The sequence below is a fragment of the Carlito syrichta genome, unplaced genomic scaffold (genome assembly GCF_000164805.1).
Source record: "Carlito syrichta isolate Samal-C Ts95f unplaced genomic scaffold, Tarsius_syrichta-2.0.1 Scaffold311198, whole genome shotgun sequence".
NCBI classification, from domain to species: domain Eukaryota; kingdom Metazoa; phylum Chordata; class Mammalia; order Primates; family Tarsiidae; genus Carlito; species Carlito syrichta.
In genome coordinates, this window is record NW_007255294.1 from 150521 (window position 1) to 170161 (window position 19641).

General features: G+C 49.9%; 1 protein-coding gene across 1 annotated transcript in view; it reads left to right on the forward strand.

Annotated features, from left to right (window-relative positions):
- Positions 1-19641, forward strand: part of CCDC13 (coiled-coil domain containing 13) — a 70352-nt gene that overhangs the window by 28101 nt on the left and 22610 nt on the right. The window contains exons 6-13 of the mRNA XM_008068559.2: positions 395-511; positions 1704-1808; positions 4204-4365; positions 7087-7263; positions 8649-8855; positions 10986-11125; positions 11643-11726; positions 14045-14167. Coding sequence (XP_008066750.2) covers positions 395-511; positions 1704-1808; positions 4204-4365; positions 7087-7263; positions 8649-8855; positions 10986-11125; positions 11643-11726; positions 14045-14167 — 1115 coding nt within the window. The remainder of the gene's footprint in view (positions 1-394; positions 512-1703; positions 1809-4203; positions 4366-7086; positions 7264-8648; positions 8856-10985; positions 11126-11642; positions 11727-14044; positions 14168-19641) is intronic.

The window sequence follows — 19641 nt, forward strand, 5'->3', positions numbered from 1 at the left end:
CAGCAGTGAGTCCACACCCAGGAAGTGTCTGGGAGGTCTGGAGCCCACAGCCTCCTCGGCTGCTCACCTCTGGGGCCAAGCCATGCTCCATGTACACAGCACTCTGAACAAGGGGCTCAGCCCTGAAGTTGAGCTGCCTGGATTCAAATCCATGATCCACTTTCATTAACCAGGTAGCCCAAGCCAAAGGGACTTACCTTGCACCAGCCTCCATGTTGCATCTATGAAGGGCTGACAATAGAACCTGCCTCACAGGAGTCCATGAGGAATAAATGAGTCACTCCATGTCAAGCCCTCAGCACAGTGCCTGGCACAGATGTGGATAATAGGGGCTACGATTATTATTACTGTTTAGGCAGCAAGTGACTGCCTTTTCTCTGTCCTTCCCAACCAGCTGGAGACCCCAGAGGTGAAGGCCTTGCAGGACAAGCTGGCGGCCACGAACTTGAAGATGAGTGACCTCCGCAACCAGATCCAGACTGTGAAGCAGGAGCTGCGGATGGCCCAGAAGGTCTTTCGGAGCCAGGGCTCAGGGCTTCTTGTGTGGCCGGGGCTGGGCTTAGGAAGAGCACGGCTGGCCTGTGGGGTCCATTCTGGGGCAGTGAGTGCTCAACCCCGGGAGCACACTGCCCGCTCTGCATCGGGCTCCAGATCTGGTGCTTTCTTCCATCAGCCCTTGGTACAGGCCCATTTGGTGGGTGGAGTCACTGGCCTCCCTCACCCCCCAGGAGACATGCCCCTATGATGCCTGCCCAGCTCTGGACTGAGAGGGACAGCGCTGTCCACCCAGGGAGAGTCCTTTAGCCTTCCCTGCACTCCCTGTGCCCTAGTCATCCTGGGCCTCCCCTTAGTAAGCCACCCTTGACTTGGAAGCCTGCCAACATCTGCCTCCTGCTCTCTGCTATCTGTAACATTAGAAAATGAATAGGTTATTTGTGTATTAAAGGCCCCTTTCAAAGGAAAATGCTCAGACTTGGGAGTAGGCCCAGCTGGTTGGTTATTTATTTTTATTTACATAGTGAATTCTCTGGCATTTGTCTTCCCTGCAGGAACTACTCAGACTGGCCAAGATTTCCAAAACAGTGTTCTATTGTGGAAACAAGTGTCAGAGACTTGGTACGCTGGATCAGGTTTCTGTGACAGGCTTCAGAGGGGCCCAGGTCACAGGCTAGAGTGTATTGTCTCCACCTCAGAGTCTTGAGGTTGGGCCTGAACACCGCACTTCCACAGCCACAAAGTTGGGCCCTTTTTGAACCACTGCATCCCCAGTTGACATTCAGTAGCCTCCTGCCACACTCAGTTGGCAACTTGTTGGTGGCTTTTTACAGAGGGCAGGACCTGGCAGCAATGTACTGAATTATCTCTGCTCTAGGTGACAGGTGAGAAGGTTAAGGAAGCAGGTTTTGGTCAGCCTTGGGGTTTACTCATCCCAGAATACGTCAAGAGCAAGGGACCCTATCTGGGCATTGCTGGCAGTCTCTTGACAGCTCTAAGCATTGCCAAAAAGATGCTGGGATGGTGGGTTTACTACTTTCCCAGGGAGAGCTGCCCTTGGGACACAGTAGACTGACCTTTGAGGATTGTGCTCTGAAGCAGGAAGAAAGTTGTGTAGGTGAAGCCTGGGCCCTCTGGGAGTCCCACACATTTAGCACTGCTCCATTCAGCCCTCTCCTGGTCACACTGAAAGCCCTGCCTTATTTCAGGTCTTGGCCAGTGAGGTTGGGGAAGACGTCAATGTCCAGCAGCTCCTGTCCTCACCAGGCACCTGGAGGGGTCGAGCACAACAAATTCTCGTTTTGCAGAGCAAGGTGAGTGAGTCATCAGACTTCTGGCCCTGAACAAAGGACTTAAAATGGCCACAAAAAGACCAATACTGTCCTATGTAAGAGGGGACTTAAGCACACTGAACCCAAAAAAGGCCTTTGGGTCCTACGGAGCACATTTGCAGGGCTGTTGTTTTACATTCTCCCCAACCAGCCTGATTTTAATTTGTTATTTAATGAACAACACTTATATAACACCACATGCCAGGCACTGGAGCTTAACAAATGCCAACGCCTTTGGTTTGATTTATTTTACTCCAGGCGTATTTTTTCCTAGTTTATGTAAATTTGCGTGACTGTTGTAATTGTAGGCTTTCTCCAGTTTTGTCCAGATGCCTGTAGTCTTTTGAAAGTTTTAATTACCCAATAAAAACTTTGCCTCATCTCCATCTGTATTTTCTAAATATTTTTGAGCATACCAGAAGAGGCTTGAGCAGGGGCTCTGGGACCAGATGCTTAGATTCAGATCCCAGCTCTCCACTCACCAGCCGTGTGACCTCAAACAAGTTACCTCCTCTGTGCCTCAGTTTCTTTATCTGTTTAATGGGGATAATAAGGGTACCAACTGAGTGAGTCAGTACATATAAAGTGCTCGGTATGGTGTCTGGCATGGAGGAAGCACTATACAAAGTTTAACTGTGACTATTTTCACTTTTTACCTTTAAACTGAGAAACACATGAGAAAGTGTGCGGTCTTCACTATTTGCCAAGCATATTGTCTTCACCCCCAGGGACTTAAGTATCACAGTTTCTGTATGGCTTTTATCCTCAGGGTCTCCTATGGAATCCTTGAAGCCAACATAAAGGGGGAAAAACTCCAAAAACCTGTAATTGATGATCATTGTGAGCCTTGGGGTTCAAGAGACCGAGTTTGAGTCTGACCACTGGGGCCTAGCTCTGTGACCTTCAGCAAATTGCTTTATCTCTTTGTGCCTTTATCTCCCCACTTGTAAAACAGGGTTAAGTGAAATGGCATTTATAAAGCACCCAGCACAGTGTCTAGCCATAATAAGCATTCAACAATTGATTATTGTTAAGTTTATATTAAATGATTAAAACTTCTGTGTCAACTGTGTTCTTAAGTGGAATTACTGCACAGTGCCACACGAGGGCGCTGCTACGTGCTTTCAAGATAATGCTTTTTGCCATGAGCCCGGAGAATTTTGCCTCCTTTCCCGGCTCGGGTTTACCAACTTTGTTCCATCATTTGGTTGGGTTGACATGGAAACCAAGGTAAGAAGGACCCTAGGAGGTACCTGCTTAAACCCCAGTGTGACAAAGCCATTGTTCTGTTGATGACATCCACCTGCTTGCTGAGAGCCCATGTGTGCCAGACTGTGTTGAGGGATTCACCTGGACCACCTTGGGACTTCTCAAAGTCGCCTACTCCTAAAAATCACCCATAACATTTGTTAAAATGAGGGTTCCAAGGCCCTCCCCCTGGAGCTCTGATTTGTTGGTCTGGAGTGAGTCCCACAATTTGTCATTCCGAGAAGAATCTTGGAGGATTCCTAGGCTCAGACAATTTCTGGGGCTGAAGCCTCATAACAGCATCATGCAGGGTGCACTCTTTTTTTTTTTAATTGGAGTCTCATTCTGTTGCCCAGGCTGGAATGCAGTGGCACGCTCACGGCCACCCCAGAGTTGACCTGCTAGGCTCTGGCGATCCTTCCGCCTCAGCCTTCCAAGTAGCCGGAACTATAGGTACATACTACCACACTCAGCTAATTTTAAAAATTTATTGTAAAGATGCGGTCTCGCCAAGTTGCCAGGCTGGTCTCAAACCCACAGGCTCAGGTAATCCACTCACCTCGGCCTCCCGAAATGCTGGGTTTACAGGCTGAGCCACCGAGTCCAGCCCAGGGTGCGCTCTTAGGCCTATTTTACAGATGAGGAACTTGGATTAAGAGAAGTAACCTATGCACAGTCACACAGTCAGCAAGGCTTTGAGCAGATCACTCAGCTTCCAGTCCCAGCCCTCCCTCTGCAGTTCCTCCTGCGTGTGGCCCACCATCTCCTGAGGAGCCCACCCAGTTTGAGGTAGTCTGTCTGTTAGGGAGGTCTTCCTTGTGCTGAGACCTACCATCTTATCCCTCCTGGGGTCGCATGTCTGCTTCTTGGCCTCAAACAGCCCCTCAGAGATGCGTGCTTTTTCTTTTATCTCGATGTGTCTTTTTCCTAAGCCGAACCTCTCTGTTATCTCCTGCTATTTTGCTCAAGAGGCCAGCTCAGATCTTCCCACCCCAGGGTCCCTCATGTGGGGCCACCACATCCTCTGGGATGGTGGTTCAATCTTCAGTCTGGTGGGGTCCCCCACCGCACCTCAAGTGGCACAGTCTTTGCAGACCCATTGTACCACAGCGAGCTTTACTGCCCTCAGGTTCGAGAGCTTGAGAAGCAATTGGGCCAGACCCGGAGCCAGTCTGTGGGAACAGCCAGTGATGAGTTGTCCATCCATCCAGACCCAAGGAAGCTGTCAGCACAGGAGAAACACCTGCTGAGGATCCGCAGCCTGGAAAGGGAGAGACAGGAAGGCTGGGAGGTAATGTTTACCCGAGAGGAGGTCAACTGGGCATGCGGGCTGGGAGACTATGACTGCACCTGCAAGGCTCTGGGGCACATGCGACCAGAAGTCTGAGCCACCCCTCTTTGGCAGGAGACACCTGGGGCCTTGGTCACCTCTGTGTGTGTCCTCACATCCTATGGATCCAGCTTGAGCTGCCTAACTGGGGCCTCACCCTGAGTCCGTTTAGTGAACTTTGGGTGGCCACTTCCTGATTGCCATGGAGATGCTTTACCTGAAACTTTCATTGTAAGAGGGAGAGAGGATGGGTCACAGCCCCAGAGGTATGATAGGGTTAGATGGGGCATGAAGGAGGAGAGCTCCAGGCTGAGGAGGGAGGCAGCAGGCTGGACTCTGCGCCCAGGGCTGCATCCCATCGGCTGCGTCGGGGATGTTAGAACTCTAACTTGACCAGGCTCGGTCAGCAGAGGGAATGTATTGGCCTGTGGACACAAGCAGTCCAGAGGTGGCCTCACTTCAGGATTTTGGGGTCTTGGTCTCAGTACTGCTTTCTCCTGGGTTTGCTTCACAGCATTCCACAGAAGGGGACTCCTGGTAGCCAGCCTCTACCCTTCAGCCCAGCCTCCACAGACAAAGGACTTCTCTTTTCCAGAAGTTCCAAAGAAGTCCCAGAACTGAGTGTCTGTGGTCTAGCTGGGGTCATCACATGGCCATCCCTCAACCAGTCACTGTAACCAAGGGCACAAGGTGTTTTGATTGGCCAAGCTTCAGATACCCACCCTCAAGATTTGGGGGATGAATTAGCCTTCTCAACCTTGGACTGAGAGTGGGGCATAGGGGCTACCACAAAGAAAGTAGTGGAAGAAGCGGGAGGAGGTCCTGGCAGGCTGAACACAGGTCAACTTTAGTGGCCCTGGTAGGGGGCTGTCTAATGCAAAGCCTTGCCTTTTCATCGGGGGAATTCCATTTGTGAGCGCCAGCTCCAGGCTAGGCCCTGTGCTGGGAATGAGACATTGTACTTCCAGTATTCTGGACCATTAGATGTGAGGAGGGGAACAGTGAGACCAGAGCGGTGGGCGGTGCCAGAGTCTGCTGGACCTTGTGTGCCAGCCAGGGCTCTCGAAGACTGTGGAGAACGACCAGAGTGTTTTAAGTTGTGGAGGGATATGGTCAGCCGAGCATTTGGAGAAAGTTGCATGGCTAGAGGAAGAGGAGGGTGGGTTGGAAGAGGTGTGAAAGGCAGAACAGTAATTCACTCAAGACATAACCAGGGAACTTCACCAAAACAGTAGGACTGTAGTGGAAGGATCAGACACCTGGGTGACTGAGGGTAGTCTTCTAGGGTGCAATGACTGATGGGACAGGGAAGGGAGAGGAGTAGGAAGAATTACAAAGGACTCCTAGGGAGCATGGCAGATGGGTGAGGGAGACAGGGAGTGGGCTCAAGGGGTAATTGGAGGGTAAGACTTGGAAATGTGGGGTTTGAAGTGCACTTAGCTTGGACTTACACAGTTACACAAAGCAGAACATGTTGGAACAATTAGCTGACCATAAGCCACACAGTGGGTAGAAGGAAAACATCTCCTTTGTGCATTTGCTCTGTCAGGCACCCACACGAGCCTGGAGTGTGGAGGCAGGTGGGCGACAGAGAGCAGTGGCTGCCTCCTTGCCCAAGGCTTGCGTCCTGTAGATTCATCAGGGTTGACTCACTTTGCATTTCTCTAATTCACTTCATCGTGGACCTGAAAACACTTTTCCAGCAATAATTGACCTTAAGGATCAAGTCAGATCATGTCACCCACTGTCCAAGACCCTCCTCAGTGTCTCCATCTCAACTCTAAGGGTTTATCTCATCTGCCTCCCTGCGCTTGTGCCCTAACCTGCCCCTCACTCACTGTGCTTCAGTCATACATATTCCACCTCAGGGCCTGTGCTCTTCCCCTCATCTCCTTCAGTCTCTGCTCAGATGCTGCCTTTCAGAGAGGCCTTCCCTGGCCATTGCCTGCCTCCCTATTCCTTTTTCCTACTTTTCAGTTAGCATTTGTCACTGTTTGGCATGATCTGTCTCCCCCACTAGGATGTCAGCTCCTTAGGGACAAGGACTCTTGTTCTCTGCTGTGTCTGTAACAATATTAAGCACACAGTAGGCCCTCAGGAAATGTTGAGGAGGAAGGGATGGATGAACGAGAGACTCCAAAGATATGTGCTGCACACAAGTTTCCACCTGGTGCTGACAAAGCAGGGAGGCATCTGGGGGTTGCACTGATCGTGGAGGAAGTGAGGGAATGAGAACGGGTGGCAGGCAGGACCTCCCTTTTCTAGCTGTTGCTGGGGTGAGAGGCTGCAGTTTGAACCCTTGCCTGAGCTGTCTTCTAAAGTGTGGCTTTCCCTTTTCCGCAACCTGTGGAGGGCCAGAGGGTGGAGCCAGCATGCTCTCTGTCATGCAGAGTTGGTCAGTGGGGTTCCTCTCAGGTGCTCGCCTGTGTCTCAGGCCAGGGGAGAAGTGCTGTCATCCCTTAGTGCGATCTGTCATATGCTAGGGCAAGGACAGGCGGCTGCGGCACCTGATGTCCCTGAGAGGCTGGGCTGGGAGCAGGGCCCCAGCTCTACGGACTGGTTCTGTGACCTTCAGCAAGCACCCCTCCCACCCCAGGCCTCGCCACTGAACAGGAGCCAGGGAACAGATGTGGCCGAGGTCCCACTCAGCCCTGCTGCTCATGCCTCACTTTCTAATTACAGAAACTTGCCAGTGAGCGGGATGCCCTACAGAGAGAGGTCGAAGAGCTAAAAAAGAAGTTCGAGGGCGTGAGGTCTCGGAACAGGGTCCTGTCAAGTGAGGTGAAGACCCTTAAGAGTCAGATGGGAACCCTGGTGGAGAAAGGCAGGCATGACGACGAGCTCATCGACGCCCTCATGGTATGGCCCAGCCACTCAGGCAGGGTGAGAGCTGGGGTTCTCCAGGACAGGGATGGCCCCCCAGCCCCAGGGAACCCTCATGCACCCCACCATGCCACCTGCACAGCCCAGAAGCCTAGCACCCCGCCCCAGGGACCGGAGCAGCTCATAGAGGCTGCCCGAGGGCATGGAGCGGGCTGTGCTGTTGGCATATTAGACATGAGTCACTGGGCCTGTGAACCCCGAAGGAGAAAGAAACATGTAAGGGGGAAGGTGATGGGATTACACCCTGGATTATTTTTCAGCAAGGAATGGAAGGGACAGCTGAGAGAGCCAGTACCAATTTTTGTCTCTGGTGGCATAGAACCCCTCCCCTTCTGAGCACTTTATGATGGTTAGTTCCCAAGAAAACTCCTAGGGTTCTACATTAAATCCCATTTCACAGATGGGAAACTAAGACTCAAATTCGTTAATAACTCATCTAACACCCTATAACTGAGTTCAAACCAGGTTTATCTAACTCTAAGCCCTTCCTTGATTAGTAAGACTACACTGTGTTCCCAACTCTACCTCAGGAACCTGAGATACACCAGAGTTTGGTGTCTGAATTCCGAGCTGTGCCTGCTGGCCCCAGGGGTGACCTACCTGGTTTGACTGAGGTGTTTGGGGGCTGCTGGCTCAGGCACCCACCTTAGTCCATAGTCATTTTACACAGCAGGGTCGTAGGCCGGCCACAGAAGACCTGAAATCTAGGCCTGCCTCTGTCGGTACCTCACCATGTGACTCTAGGCCAGTTGCATTCCCTCTCTGAGCTTCAGCACCCAGTTGTAAACTGAGGAGCAGGGCTGGCTGTCCTCCGAGATGCCACCATTCTTTGTCACTGAAGACGACATGGTGAGAGCGGCAGACCAGCCCCAGCCCTGTTATTCCTCAGCAGCATGTCTTGGTTCTGAGCCTCGGTTTCCTTCACTGTGAGGTGAGGACAATAGCCCCACCCATTCCACATCACTGACATCGTCCTTTCTGTCGACCTCCAGGCTGAAAGCTTCTGCCTCAGGAGTCTGCCTGGGGGTATTCCCAGGGGACAAGGCCTTAGGTGCTAAAGGATCCCTGGGGAAGGGTCCGGGAGCTGCCTCTCAGGACAGTCTGCCAGCGGAGTGGAACCAGGCTTTCCTTTTACCCAAACGTCTACTCTACCAGCTGAGGGTCCACCAGCTGAGCTGCTTTCTGTTGTCCCCGGGAGCCCCTTGGATGTCCTTCTCGGCCCCAAACTCAGAGGGAAGTTGAGGACAAGAGAAGGGCATGGTCCCTTACTACCTGATTGGAATACCCCTGAAGGCAGGCAAGGACAGGTTGCTCTTGTCCGTCCCTGCTCAGGGCCCATGACTGACCCGCCTGTCCTCTAGGACCAGCTGAAGCAGCTGCAGGAGATCCTGGGCAGCCTGAGCCTGCAGGAGGAAAGGACGCGTGCATCCCAGCACCACCTGGACCAACAGCTCAACAGCGAGGCTCAGCAGAGCAGCAGCCTTGTTGCCCAGCTGCGGGCCATGGTGGCTGAGCGGGAGGCCAAGGTGCGGCAGCTAGAGATGGAGATTGGACAACTCAGTGTGCAGGTGAGTGGGCGCCGGTGCAACCCGGACATTTCCAAGCCTCGAGGAGTCCACCCAGCTCCTTCCACTTCTCTCCACCTGCCTGAGCGTAGACCACACCTCAGCCTTCCTGGCTCCACCATGGCCTGCTGCCTCTATCTGGCTCCCCAGCCCATTCTGCACACACCTTTCCTTTATAAACGCAAACCTGCTAGTGTCCTTGCTCTGCTTAAACTCTGTTCATGGCTTCCTGTCAACCTCGGCCTCACCAGCCCTCAAGGACCCAGGCTTCTTGCAGTCCACCCTCTCCCACCTCACTGTGCTCCCTCCATGATTTAAGATGGCAGCTGTAGCTCCAGCCTTAGGTTCACATGCCTGGCAGCAGGTGGGAGAAGGGAAGCTGCACTGCTTCATCCAGCTCCCGGGGCTCCTGAGACTAGCTCTGGCTGCCACTCCTCCTGCATCTTCTCTTCACCCCTCCCCTCCCAACCCCACTGCCTCTGCCTGGTCAGCTGCCCCTCAGCCTTCAGGTCTTACTAGTCCTGAGCTGCTCGGGGAACTCCAAGGCCCTGTTCTGTGTCACACACCCCTCCTGGCACTTTCCTAACCCCTTGTGTGTTCCCAGTCCAACCTGTTCTCACATTGTATGGTTATTTTACTGTTTTCTCTCCTGTATCCCTCTTGAGGGGGCACCACCATAGTACCTCTGTGCCTGGCACTAGACCAAGCACACAGCAGATGCCCAATAAATGTGTGTCTTGGCAAATGCCTGAGGGTACAGCTTGGGACTGCTAGAAGTCAGCCTTCGGCACCTTATGGCTCTTCCCTGTGGTGGTTGTGGTGTGGGGGGCTGGAAGTGGCTCTGGGGAGAAGGATTCCTTGACAGGCACACAGGTCTCCCAGGGACAAAGGAGCCTTTTAGCATCTGGCCCACTGCAAGGTTAATTGCAGTTGTCACAGAGCAACCCTGCCTTTTGTTTCCAGGGGTCTATTGGCTGGTCAGAGGCACAAGTGCCCAAGAGCCCCTTGGCCCTTGCCTCAGGTTGGCATTGGCTGACCAGTCTGGTTTTTCCTACAGCCTCCATCTCCAGAGGCCAGGACAGCCTGAGCCCACAGAACTGGCTGTGGTAGAGAATGCTGAAGCCTCTGAGGATGAGGGAAGGCCTGGAGGCTTGAGCAATGCCTGGGAACAGAGTATGCATGGCAGTGAGCAGGGACGTCACTTTGCAGTCCTCCCTTCCTTCCCATTCACTCACTGTAGAGGGAGGTCTGAAGAGGCACACAAGAACATTCCAGCATCTTTGTCTCATGGCTGTCCTTGCTTCAGACACACAAGAGAAGACTGTTTCTACCTCAGAGGTCACCAGCCAACTGGGGGCCAAGCATTACCCACCAGAGAAGTGGGCATATGTCGCAAGTTTTCTCAGAATGGTTGGGGCTAGGGCAATCTCTTCAGGTCCCCTCCCACTGTGAGAGCTTTTCTGTCCTCTCAATAAATCCTGCTTTCTAAAAAAAAAGGCTGGGGCTGGGGACATGCCAAGCTGTTAGGGGCCCACACCAACTGTCTGCTGTGGTGGCCTGACTTCCTGCTGGGGGGTCCCCTAATGTTTCTTCTCCAGCCCAGCCCCACCAGGTATCCAGAAGAGGAAGGGATTATGGGGGGAGAGAGGGACCTGGGAGGTCCAGCCTCCACCCAAGGCTGCCAGCCTTGCTGAGGCCCTGCCAGCATCTTGGGTTCCAGGTGTCTGGAAGGTCCAGGTGTTCCAGCTGACCAAGGCAGCTGGCCTCAAGTCATGAGCGTTTGGCCACATGTGGGTGGGGCTTCCTAAGGAGTGGGCCCACCGGGAAACACAGGTCTCTAACCTGTCCCATGTTCGAGGCCATGAATATAGAACATGGAGCCCAAATGTAGAACAGCTTTCTGACCCAGGCACCGTCCTCACGCCTTGTAGCTCCCTTTCTGAAACGAGGCATTATTAGATGTCATTATCATGCAAGTAGTGCCTTCACCAAACAGGCTTCGCTTTTCACTCCTGAAAAGAAGCCTCTTTCATATCCTCTGAAAGTCCCAGAATCAAGCCAAGGCCCCCTCCTGCCTTCCTCAGGACTCTGAGCCAAAGCCCTGAGAATTGAACCCATGTCTGTTCCCTACAGTATCTCCGGAATAAAGGAGTGGGTGAGGGGTCCACTGATCCTGAGGTCAGCCCCACCTACACCCAGTTCCTGGAGGACCCGGGCCTGACCAAGTCCCCGGCCTCAGCAGGCGAGCACGGGGGCAGGCTTGGATCTTCTCGGTAAGAAAAAGATGGGATGGAGGGGTTGGAATGTGAATATTAATTATTCAGAAGAAAGGTTGTTTCCTGCCACTTCTGATGGGAAGTCATGGGTGCAATTTTAAGATGACTATACCATTGTTCTTCCAACATGTGGGCCTCTCCTGTTACATTAACTGTGCATCTGCAGGAGTGAGCCAGTTAGGCCCAGATCTTATTACTTCAAGGCATGCTGTTTGCAGCTCCTGTAATAGCCCCTCTGAGCTGGCCTCTATGTGCATCTGCTCCCATGACCCTGAATGGACCTGTGTTGAATTGTTCAAGACTCTGATAACTTCTGACTCTGTCTCTTTTTGAACAAGCAAGAGTTCTAGAAAGAAGGGCAGCAAATCCCCATGGCTGCTGCGAGGGCCAGCACTGGCCACCCCTCAGGCTTTCTGAATCCCTACTTGCCTCTGCTCGGCCTCATGAGCAGAGGTGAGGCCCAGCCAGACCGTCTGCCTTCCTGTGATGATGAACCCCTTCTGCCTTTGTACAGCTCCATGACCAGCCTGGGCCACACACTGGTGGAATCTGCTCTCACAAGGCCGTCCCTGCCCAGTCCCCACAGGACTTCTCCCAGGTATGAACCCAGGACCCCTGGACCCTCACAGTCCTTCCCCATTCTTGATTGCTTAGGCAATATTCTCATCCCATTAAAAGAAGGGTTTCTGAGGCCAGGGACTCTTCCAAGGTTACATAAGGACAAGGAGGACAAGAGAAGTCAGGTGTCTCATCCAAGATGATAGGGTAAGCAGCTTTAGAACTGGAATCCTGACCTCTGACCTCCAGTCCAGTGTTCCCTCCTGCTGCTAGAGAGTTAACATGAGGAGTGTTCCTGGACCTGGCTTCTAGCACCTTCCCTCGCCTCCTCTTACTCATTGAGAGTCAGTCTCTAGCGGGAGAATTTCACATGATATGGGTTCCTACTTTAAGCCACTGATATCCCCTCAGCCCTCTGGCCCCCTCTTTGTTGATAGAATCAAGCCAAAGGGCTTAAATGGGTCCTTTGTTCTTACTGCCAGCTGATAGACAAAAGGTGGCTTTGTCCTACCTCTAAGCCCTGTCCCAAGCTTTGCCCACTGTCCAGTGGAGCCATGCTCCTGCTGTCAGCACCACCCCCCACCCCAACCCCTCAGGCAGGTCAGCTCAGGTTCCAGAGGAGGCCTCTGAGTGGCCCCAGTCCCCTATCTGTGTGGCTCCAGGCAAACTGGTCCCCTCTTCTGGACTGCTATCTCCCAAAAAGTACCCGAGACACTTCTGGCCTGATATTTGGCTGCACAGAGACCATGGCCAAGGCCAGCCCTGTAGCTGCCTCATCCATCAGGATGGGGTCGCAAGGGCACATGGGGGAGAGTGGGCTGACACTGAGCTACAAGGCATGTGTCACACTCTTGAGTATGGGGAAGCCTTGCCACAGCTCCGGGAAAATGGGCAAGCTCTGTCTCTCTGAGGTTTTAGTCACAGTAGTGGGAACAGGAAGATGGATAAGATGGCCCCTCCAAGTCCCTTCCAGGTGTATGTGCCTGTGACTTCTGCACTACAAAGGGACTGCTTGGCTGCCTAGACTGCTTGTTTCTTCCACAACACAAATATTTACTGACCACATGCAAACCCTCATAGAGCTTGCAATCTCCTCTCCCAGGTGACAGGAACAGGACAGGAATTCAGGCAGAGTGATCCCAGAGACTATGTCTACCAGGGCTGGCACGGTTTGAACCCACTCCCTTCAGATGATTCTGACGAGGTGTCTTGAAGGAAGGCAGGCTGAGGGAACCAGCCTCTTCCTCCTGCTCCTCTTCTCCCACATTTGAGAATCATGGAGGTGATTTAAGTGGGGCTTCCAAACTGCAGCATGCACACAGATCAGCTGGGGGTCTGCCAGGTTCTGATGCAGCAGGTCTTGGATAGAGACTGGGATTCTGCATTCCTAACAAGCTTCTAAGTTACGCCAAAGCCATTGAGTCAGAGACCATACTTGGAGTAGCACGGCCTTAGAGCATACTTAGGAGTCAGAACACAGGCGGGCTGCTGTTCTCAGAGCCCATCTCAACCAACTACCTCAAGGTTCAGTGGGAGAACTGGGGCCAAGCAAGGGGAAGAGACCCGCCCAAGACCACAGTGCGAGTCAGCCTCAGGACTCGCATGCCCCAGCCCAGTTCTCAGTACACATTCCACCTCTGCAGCCCTCTCTGCACCCTACATTGCTAGGAGAGCAAGCCCAGAGTCACGCAGGGACTCACTGAGAAAGGTGAGAGCACAGCAAAAAGCAGCTTTGGACTCTCTTGTGGGCTCTGGGGACTGGAGTGAGAGGCAGAGCTCACCTTCCCTCTTGGCCCCAGTCAGCAGGTAGGCAGGCCCAGAGGTAGGAAGGAAGCAGTAATGAGTTGGTTCAGGCTTGAAGAAAACTGACCAAGTCACAAAACCAAATGTTCAGGCTCTAGAAGAGTGGACTGGGTTTAAGGGCCAAGCCAGAAGATGCAAAGGCTGGGACAGATGGGCAGGGACATAGAGACTGGGCATACCTGACATTGGGCAGGACAACCAGGCCCCAGAGACCACACAGATACTCAGGGCACCCCAGGTCCCCAAGAGCCAGCTCCCATAGCAGCCAGACTAATTCCAGACCCCCACAGGGATTGGACAGACAGACGTATTGATGCAACTCTAGCCCTGGTAGGGTTCAGCTTTGGAGGCAGCTAAGTGAGGCCTAGAGACTTCAGCAGGGTCAGGAGAAGAAGCTGGTGGGGAGGACCAGGAGAGGGCTGGGTTTGCTTCCTTCCCTCTGGCTGTCTCTGAGAACCCCTGAATGTCCTTCTAGTTCCTCCCATCATCACAGGGGTAAGTATATGTCTTCAGGCTTCAGATGACCTCTGCCTCTGCCCTCCATCCTGGTCCCAGGTTCTCGGACTCCCCAGAACAGAAAGGCTGGCAGGCACAAATGACAGAAATCAAAGCCCTCTGGCAGGCTACCGAGGTGGAGCGTGACCGGCTAACTGAGTTTGTCACTGTCCTGCAGAAACGGTAACACATGTGCCCGGGGATGCTCTCTCATGGGCCTGCATGGGGTGGGGACCCGGGGCAGACCTCATCCATGGCAAGGTCCACCTCACCTGAGAGCTTGGCTCCCACAGTGTTGTCCAGGGCATTCCCAGCCACAACTCAGTTGCCCAGCTCAAGTGTCCCACGACCTTGGAGCTCTGTCATCACACTATGGTGTGCCCTTAGGAACAGTCCCATGTGCACCCAGTAGGACTGCCGCATGGCATGTGGACCATGACGTGGAAGTCTCAGGCAAATTGGTCAGATCAACCCACCATTAACTAAAACCTGTGATGAGGCTGGCACTGTGCTTGGTGCTGTTGGAGGATTTGGTGGGAAGAAGACACAGCCAAGGCTGACGTCTGGAATTGCAGAGAACAAGAGAACTGCTGATGGCTGAGGGTGCTAAGACTTCTCTGGGGAGGCAGAGGAGGACAAAACCAGGGTAATGATTTTCTCCAAAGGGTTGTTTGCAGACTTCCATTCAGATAAATCAGTGTTCCTTGCTCAGGTGACCCTTTTGGCAAGAATTGCAGGTGCCCAGGCCAACACATGGCTCAACCATGTGACCTCCATACTGAAAAATATAAAGAACTCCATTGAGTTTCTGCCCTAACAGGCCATATCATCTATCAGTCAGGGCTCTTTGATGACAAAGAATAGAAACCAATTCTGACTAAATTAAGTGGAAGGCAGATTTTGGAAGGTACTGGCAGACTCCAAGGCACAGAGCAAGAGAGGAACCCAAGAAATGCAGGCAGTTTGGTAGCAGGAGTCTTTTGGCAGGATCCTGGGCCACTGGCATGACACAACCCAATGGCTTTCAGCTCTTATGCCCATGGGTTCTGGGAGAGAAGGCCTAATGGCCTATGTTGTTCCCACATCCACCCTACATGTAGGGACACTAATTGAAGATCCTCCAGGCATTCACAGAATGCAGGAGGGGTAGTTTGCCAAAGGGGAAAATGGGATACTGTTACCAAAAGAAGGTGTTGGGGTGTGGGGAATACCAAAACAATTGATGCCCACTACCTAAGTAGTGAGACGTGGTCAGCTTTAATTTTTTCTTGACATGTAATACATAGAGAGGATATGAATTTCAGACATGCTCAGGTACATGAGAAAAGAAACATTAATTTGTTTTCTGTAATTGAAATGCAATGGATAATACAAGTCTCCAGTTTATCAAATGGCAGAAACATACTTGATTCAGGCTTTCTCTCTTATTTCCCTTGAGTTACAGCTGAGTGTGGGGAATTGTGAACAAGATGACTCAGTAATCTGTTGCTGCATAACAAACCATCCCAAACTTAATAGCTTCAAACCCCAATGGTTTGTGCTTTCTCAGGATTCTGTGGGTTGACTGGGTAATTCTGCTCCACATAGTGTCGGCCCAGATCCTTGATCTGGCCTCACTGAGCTGACAGCTCAGCAGGGATGCCTCGGTTTGCCACTGTGTCCTCTCCATGCAAGGTGTCATTTCCAGGCTTTCCTCGCAAAACTGGCATTAGGGTGAGGCAAGCAAGTCATCGGGGCACACGGTGTGAGCAGGCACTCACTCTCAGTCACATGTATGTAACTCTGTCACCTGATACCTTGCCCGCTTTGGGTCCTCAGGTTCTTTCTGCTGCTCTGTGTCATTTTGGGGTGTCAGGGAGCTCTGCAAGGCTGTCCCAGGCCCATGAGCCAAGACATGTTGCCTTTTTCCCTCTGGATCATTGCTGTCTCCCTGGACTCTAACAAGAAAAGAGGATCCAAACACCCTATGCACCTAGACCCTCTCAAACATATTTGGATTTCTCATCCCAAAGTACAGGCTCTTCCTTTCTCAGAGATCTTCAATGTATCTACCCCTTTCTTCATCTGCAGAGGCCATCCCAGTCTTCAGCAGGGGAAGTCTTGCTCTGTGTACTTTCCCTCCTCCCCTACTCTGCCCTATAAATTCCAACTGTCTCTGTCCTCCTCCACCATTCAGTTTCCTAATCTCATATACTTATCCCAGTGAGACTGCTGTGCTCTTGCTTGGGGTCCCTCATGCCCATACTGCAGTCAGAAAATGTCTCAGGCAGAAAGCCATGGCAATGGTTGAATTCATGTCCTCTGTTTCCTTCTCTCAAGTCTCGTGTCTAATGTCTGTTATCCTGTTGTTCATTGAAAACAAGTTTTTTATTATAGTTTATCCATTTTTCTAGTTATTTGCAATAGGAGGGGCTAGTTGGGTTAGTCCACCATGGAAAAAGTCACTAAATATGTCTCTCTTTAAAAGAGCATGTAGTTAGCTTTAGTCCTAAATTCAATCTGGGAATTTCTGTGTTTGAATTATATCATTTAACTCATTTTCACTTTTGTAACATTTGATCACCTATTTACCATGATTTTTCTTTGCTCCTTTTTCTGTTTTTTTTTTTCTCCTTTACATTGGATTAATCAACTTTTACTTCTCTTTTTTCTATACAAGTTTGAAAGTTATATGTTCCACTCCTATTATTTCAGTAGTCATTCTTTTAACATGAAACAGCTTGGGAAGTGTCAAGTCAATGGATTTCATTACTGTCACTTTAAGGAAAAAACAATAAATTTAGAATGCTTTAACTCTGATTTCTCTACTTGTGTCTTTTGTATTATTGTTTTCTTTCTTTCTTTCTTTCTTTCTTTCTTTCTTTCTTTTTTGAGTTGGGATCTCACTGTCACCTAGACTAGAGTGCAGTAGCATGATCATGGCGCACTGCAGCCTCAAACTCCTGGGTTCAAGCAATCATCTGACCTCAGTGCCCCAAGCACCTCAGACTATAGGCACACAATACCATGCCAGTCTAATTCTTTGATTGTTTTATGGAGACAAGGACTCACCATGCTGCCTAGGTTGGTCTCAAACTCCTGGGCTCAAGCAGCCCTCCTGCCTAGGCCTCCCAAAGTTCTGGGATTATAGGTGTGAGCCACCACACCCAGCCTTATTATCTTTTTCTAATATTTATCTTCCACATTCATTTTTATTTATTTATTTTATTATAAAGATGTGGGGTATATTTCAGGGTTAGGTATACAAACTTTGATTATGCAGATATCCTTGTTGATGAGGTATGCCCCTCCCTCCCCTAGCAGTTTCCCTCAACTGCCAGTCCCACCCCCTCTCCTGACAGTTTCCTACTACTGCCAATCCCTTTCTTATAGTATTATAATTGTTCAAGACCCACATATGAGTGAGAACATATGGTACTCTGTTCTTTGTTTCTGTGATAGATCACTGAGTATAATTGACTCCAAATCCATCCAAGTTGCTGCAAAGTCCATATGTTTGTCTTTCTTTATGACTGCATAATATTCCATTGTGTATATGTACCATATTTTTAAAATCCAGTTCTGCTTCGATGGGCTACAATGTTGGTTCCATGTTTTTGCTATTGTGAAAAGAGCTACAACAAACATACATGTGCAGGTATCTTTTTTGTAGAATGATTTAAGTTCCTCCAGGTATATTCCCAACAGGGGAATTGCTGGATCATATGGAAGTCAATTTCCAGTTCTTTCAGAAATCGCCACACTGTCTTTCAAAGAGGTTGCACTAGGTTGCATTCCCACCAGCAGTGTAGATGCGTTCCTTTTTCTCCGCATCCTCGCCAGCATCTCTTGTTGTTTGTTTTATTAATGATGGCCATTCTGACTGGGGTTAGGTGGTATCTCAATGTGGTTTTGATTTGCATTTCTCTGATGATGTGTGAGACTGAGCACTTTTTCATGTGTCTGTTGGCTGCCTGCATATCTTCTTCTGAGAAGTGTCTATTCATGTCTTTTGCCCACTTTTTAAAGGGACTGTTTGTTTTTTTCCTTTCAGTGTGTTTGAATCCCTTGTAAATCCTAGGTGTTAGATCTTTGTCAGATATACAGTTGGCAAATATTTTTTTCCCATTCTGTGGGCTGTCTTCCTGCTCTCTTGATGGTTTCTTTTGCTTTGCAGAAGCACGTTACTTTGATGAGGTCCCACTTGTCTATCTTATTTCTTAAGGTATTGGCCTTTAGAGTTCTGAATAGGAATTGGTTGCCAGTTCCAATTTCCATAAGGGTGTCTCTTGCATTTTCTAAGATTCTTATAGTTTGAGGTTTTACATTTAGGTCTTTGATCCATTTAGAGTTAATTTTTGTGTATGGTGATGGGTAGAGGTCCTGTTTCAATCTTCTGCTTATGGTCAGCCAGTTTTCCCAGCACCATTTACTGAATGGGTTCTCCTCTCCCCAGTGGTTGTTGTTGGAGGCTTTGTCAAAGATGAGTTGGTTGAGGAATTGAGACTTTGCTTCCAGAACCTCTATCCTGTTCCATTGGTCTATGTACTTGTTCTTGTACCAATACCAGGCTGTTTTGCTTACTGTAGCCTTAGAGTAAAGTTTGAAGTCTAGAAGTGTGAAATCTCTTGCTTTGTTTCTTTTGTTAAGGATTGTTTTGGCTATTTGTGGTCATTTATGTTTCCATATGAATATCTGTATTGTCATTTCCAGGTCTGAGAAGAATGATGTTGGTAACTTGATGGGTATTGCGTTGAATCTGTAGATAGCCTTTGGTAGGATGGACATTTTAACAATATTGATTCTTCCTATCCATGAGCATGGAATATTTTTCCATTTGTTTGTGTCTTCTTGGATTTCTTTGAGCAGTGTTTTGTAGTTCTCATTGTAAAGGTCTTTCACTTCTCTGGTTAGGAAGATGCCAAGGTATTTCATTTTGTGTGTGTGGCTATTGTGAATGAGATTCTGCTTTTAATTTGGGTCTCTGTTTTTGGTGTATAGGAATGCAACTGTCTTTTGCATGTTTATTGTGTACCCTGAGACTTTGTCAAAGCCCTTTATCAATGCAGGCAGGTTTTTGACAGAATCTCTTGGATTTTCAAGGTATAGGATCATATCATCAGCAAAGAGGGATAACATGACTTCCTCTTTTCCTATTTGGATACCCCTGATTTCCTTTTCTTATCTAACTGCCCAAGCTAGGACTTCCAACACAATGTTGAACAAGAGGAGTGAGTGTGGGCAGCCTTGTCTTGTTCCAGTTTTCAGGGGAAATGTTTCTAGTTTTTTGTCCATTTAACAAAATGTTAGCCGTGGGTTTATCGTAAATGGCACTTACTATTTTGAGGTATGTTCCTTCTATACCTAGGTGTTTGAGGGTTTTTATCAGAAAGTCCTCCATTTCATTTGGGTTATCAAGTTTGTTTCCATACAGGTGTACATAGTAATCTCTGATAATCTTTTGTGTTTCTTTGGGTTCAGTTGTGATTTGATCTTTTGTATTTCTGATTGTGTTTATTTGGGCTTTTTCTCCCTTTTTCTTAGTCATTCTGGCTAGGGGGTCCATATCTTGTTAATTCTTTCAAAGAACCAGCTTTTTGTTATGTTGATGTTTTCTATGATATTTTATCTTTTTTTTTTTTTGAGTTGGAGTCTCACTCTGTCGCCCAGACTGGAGT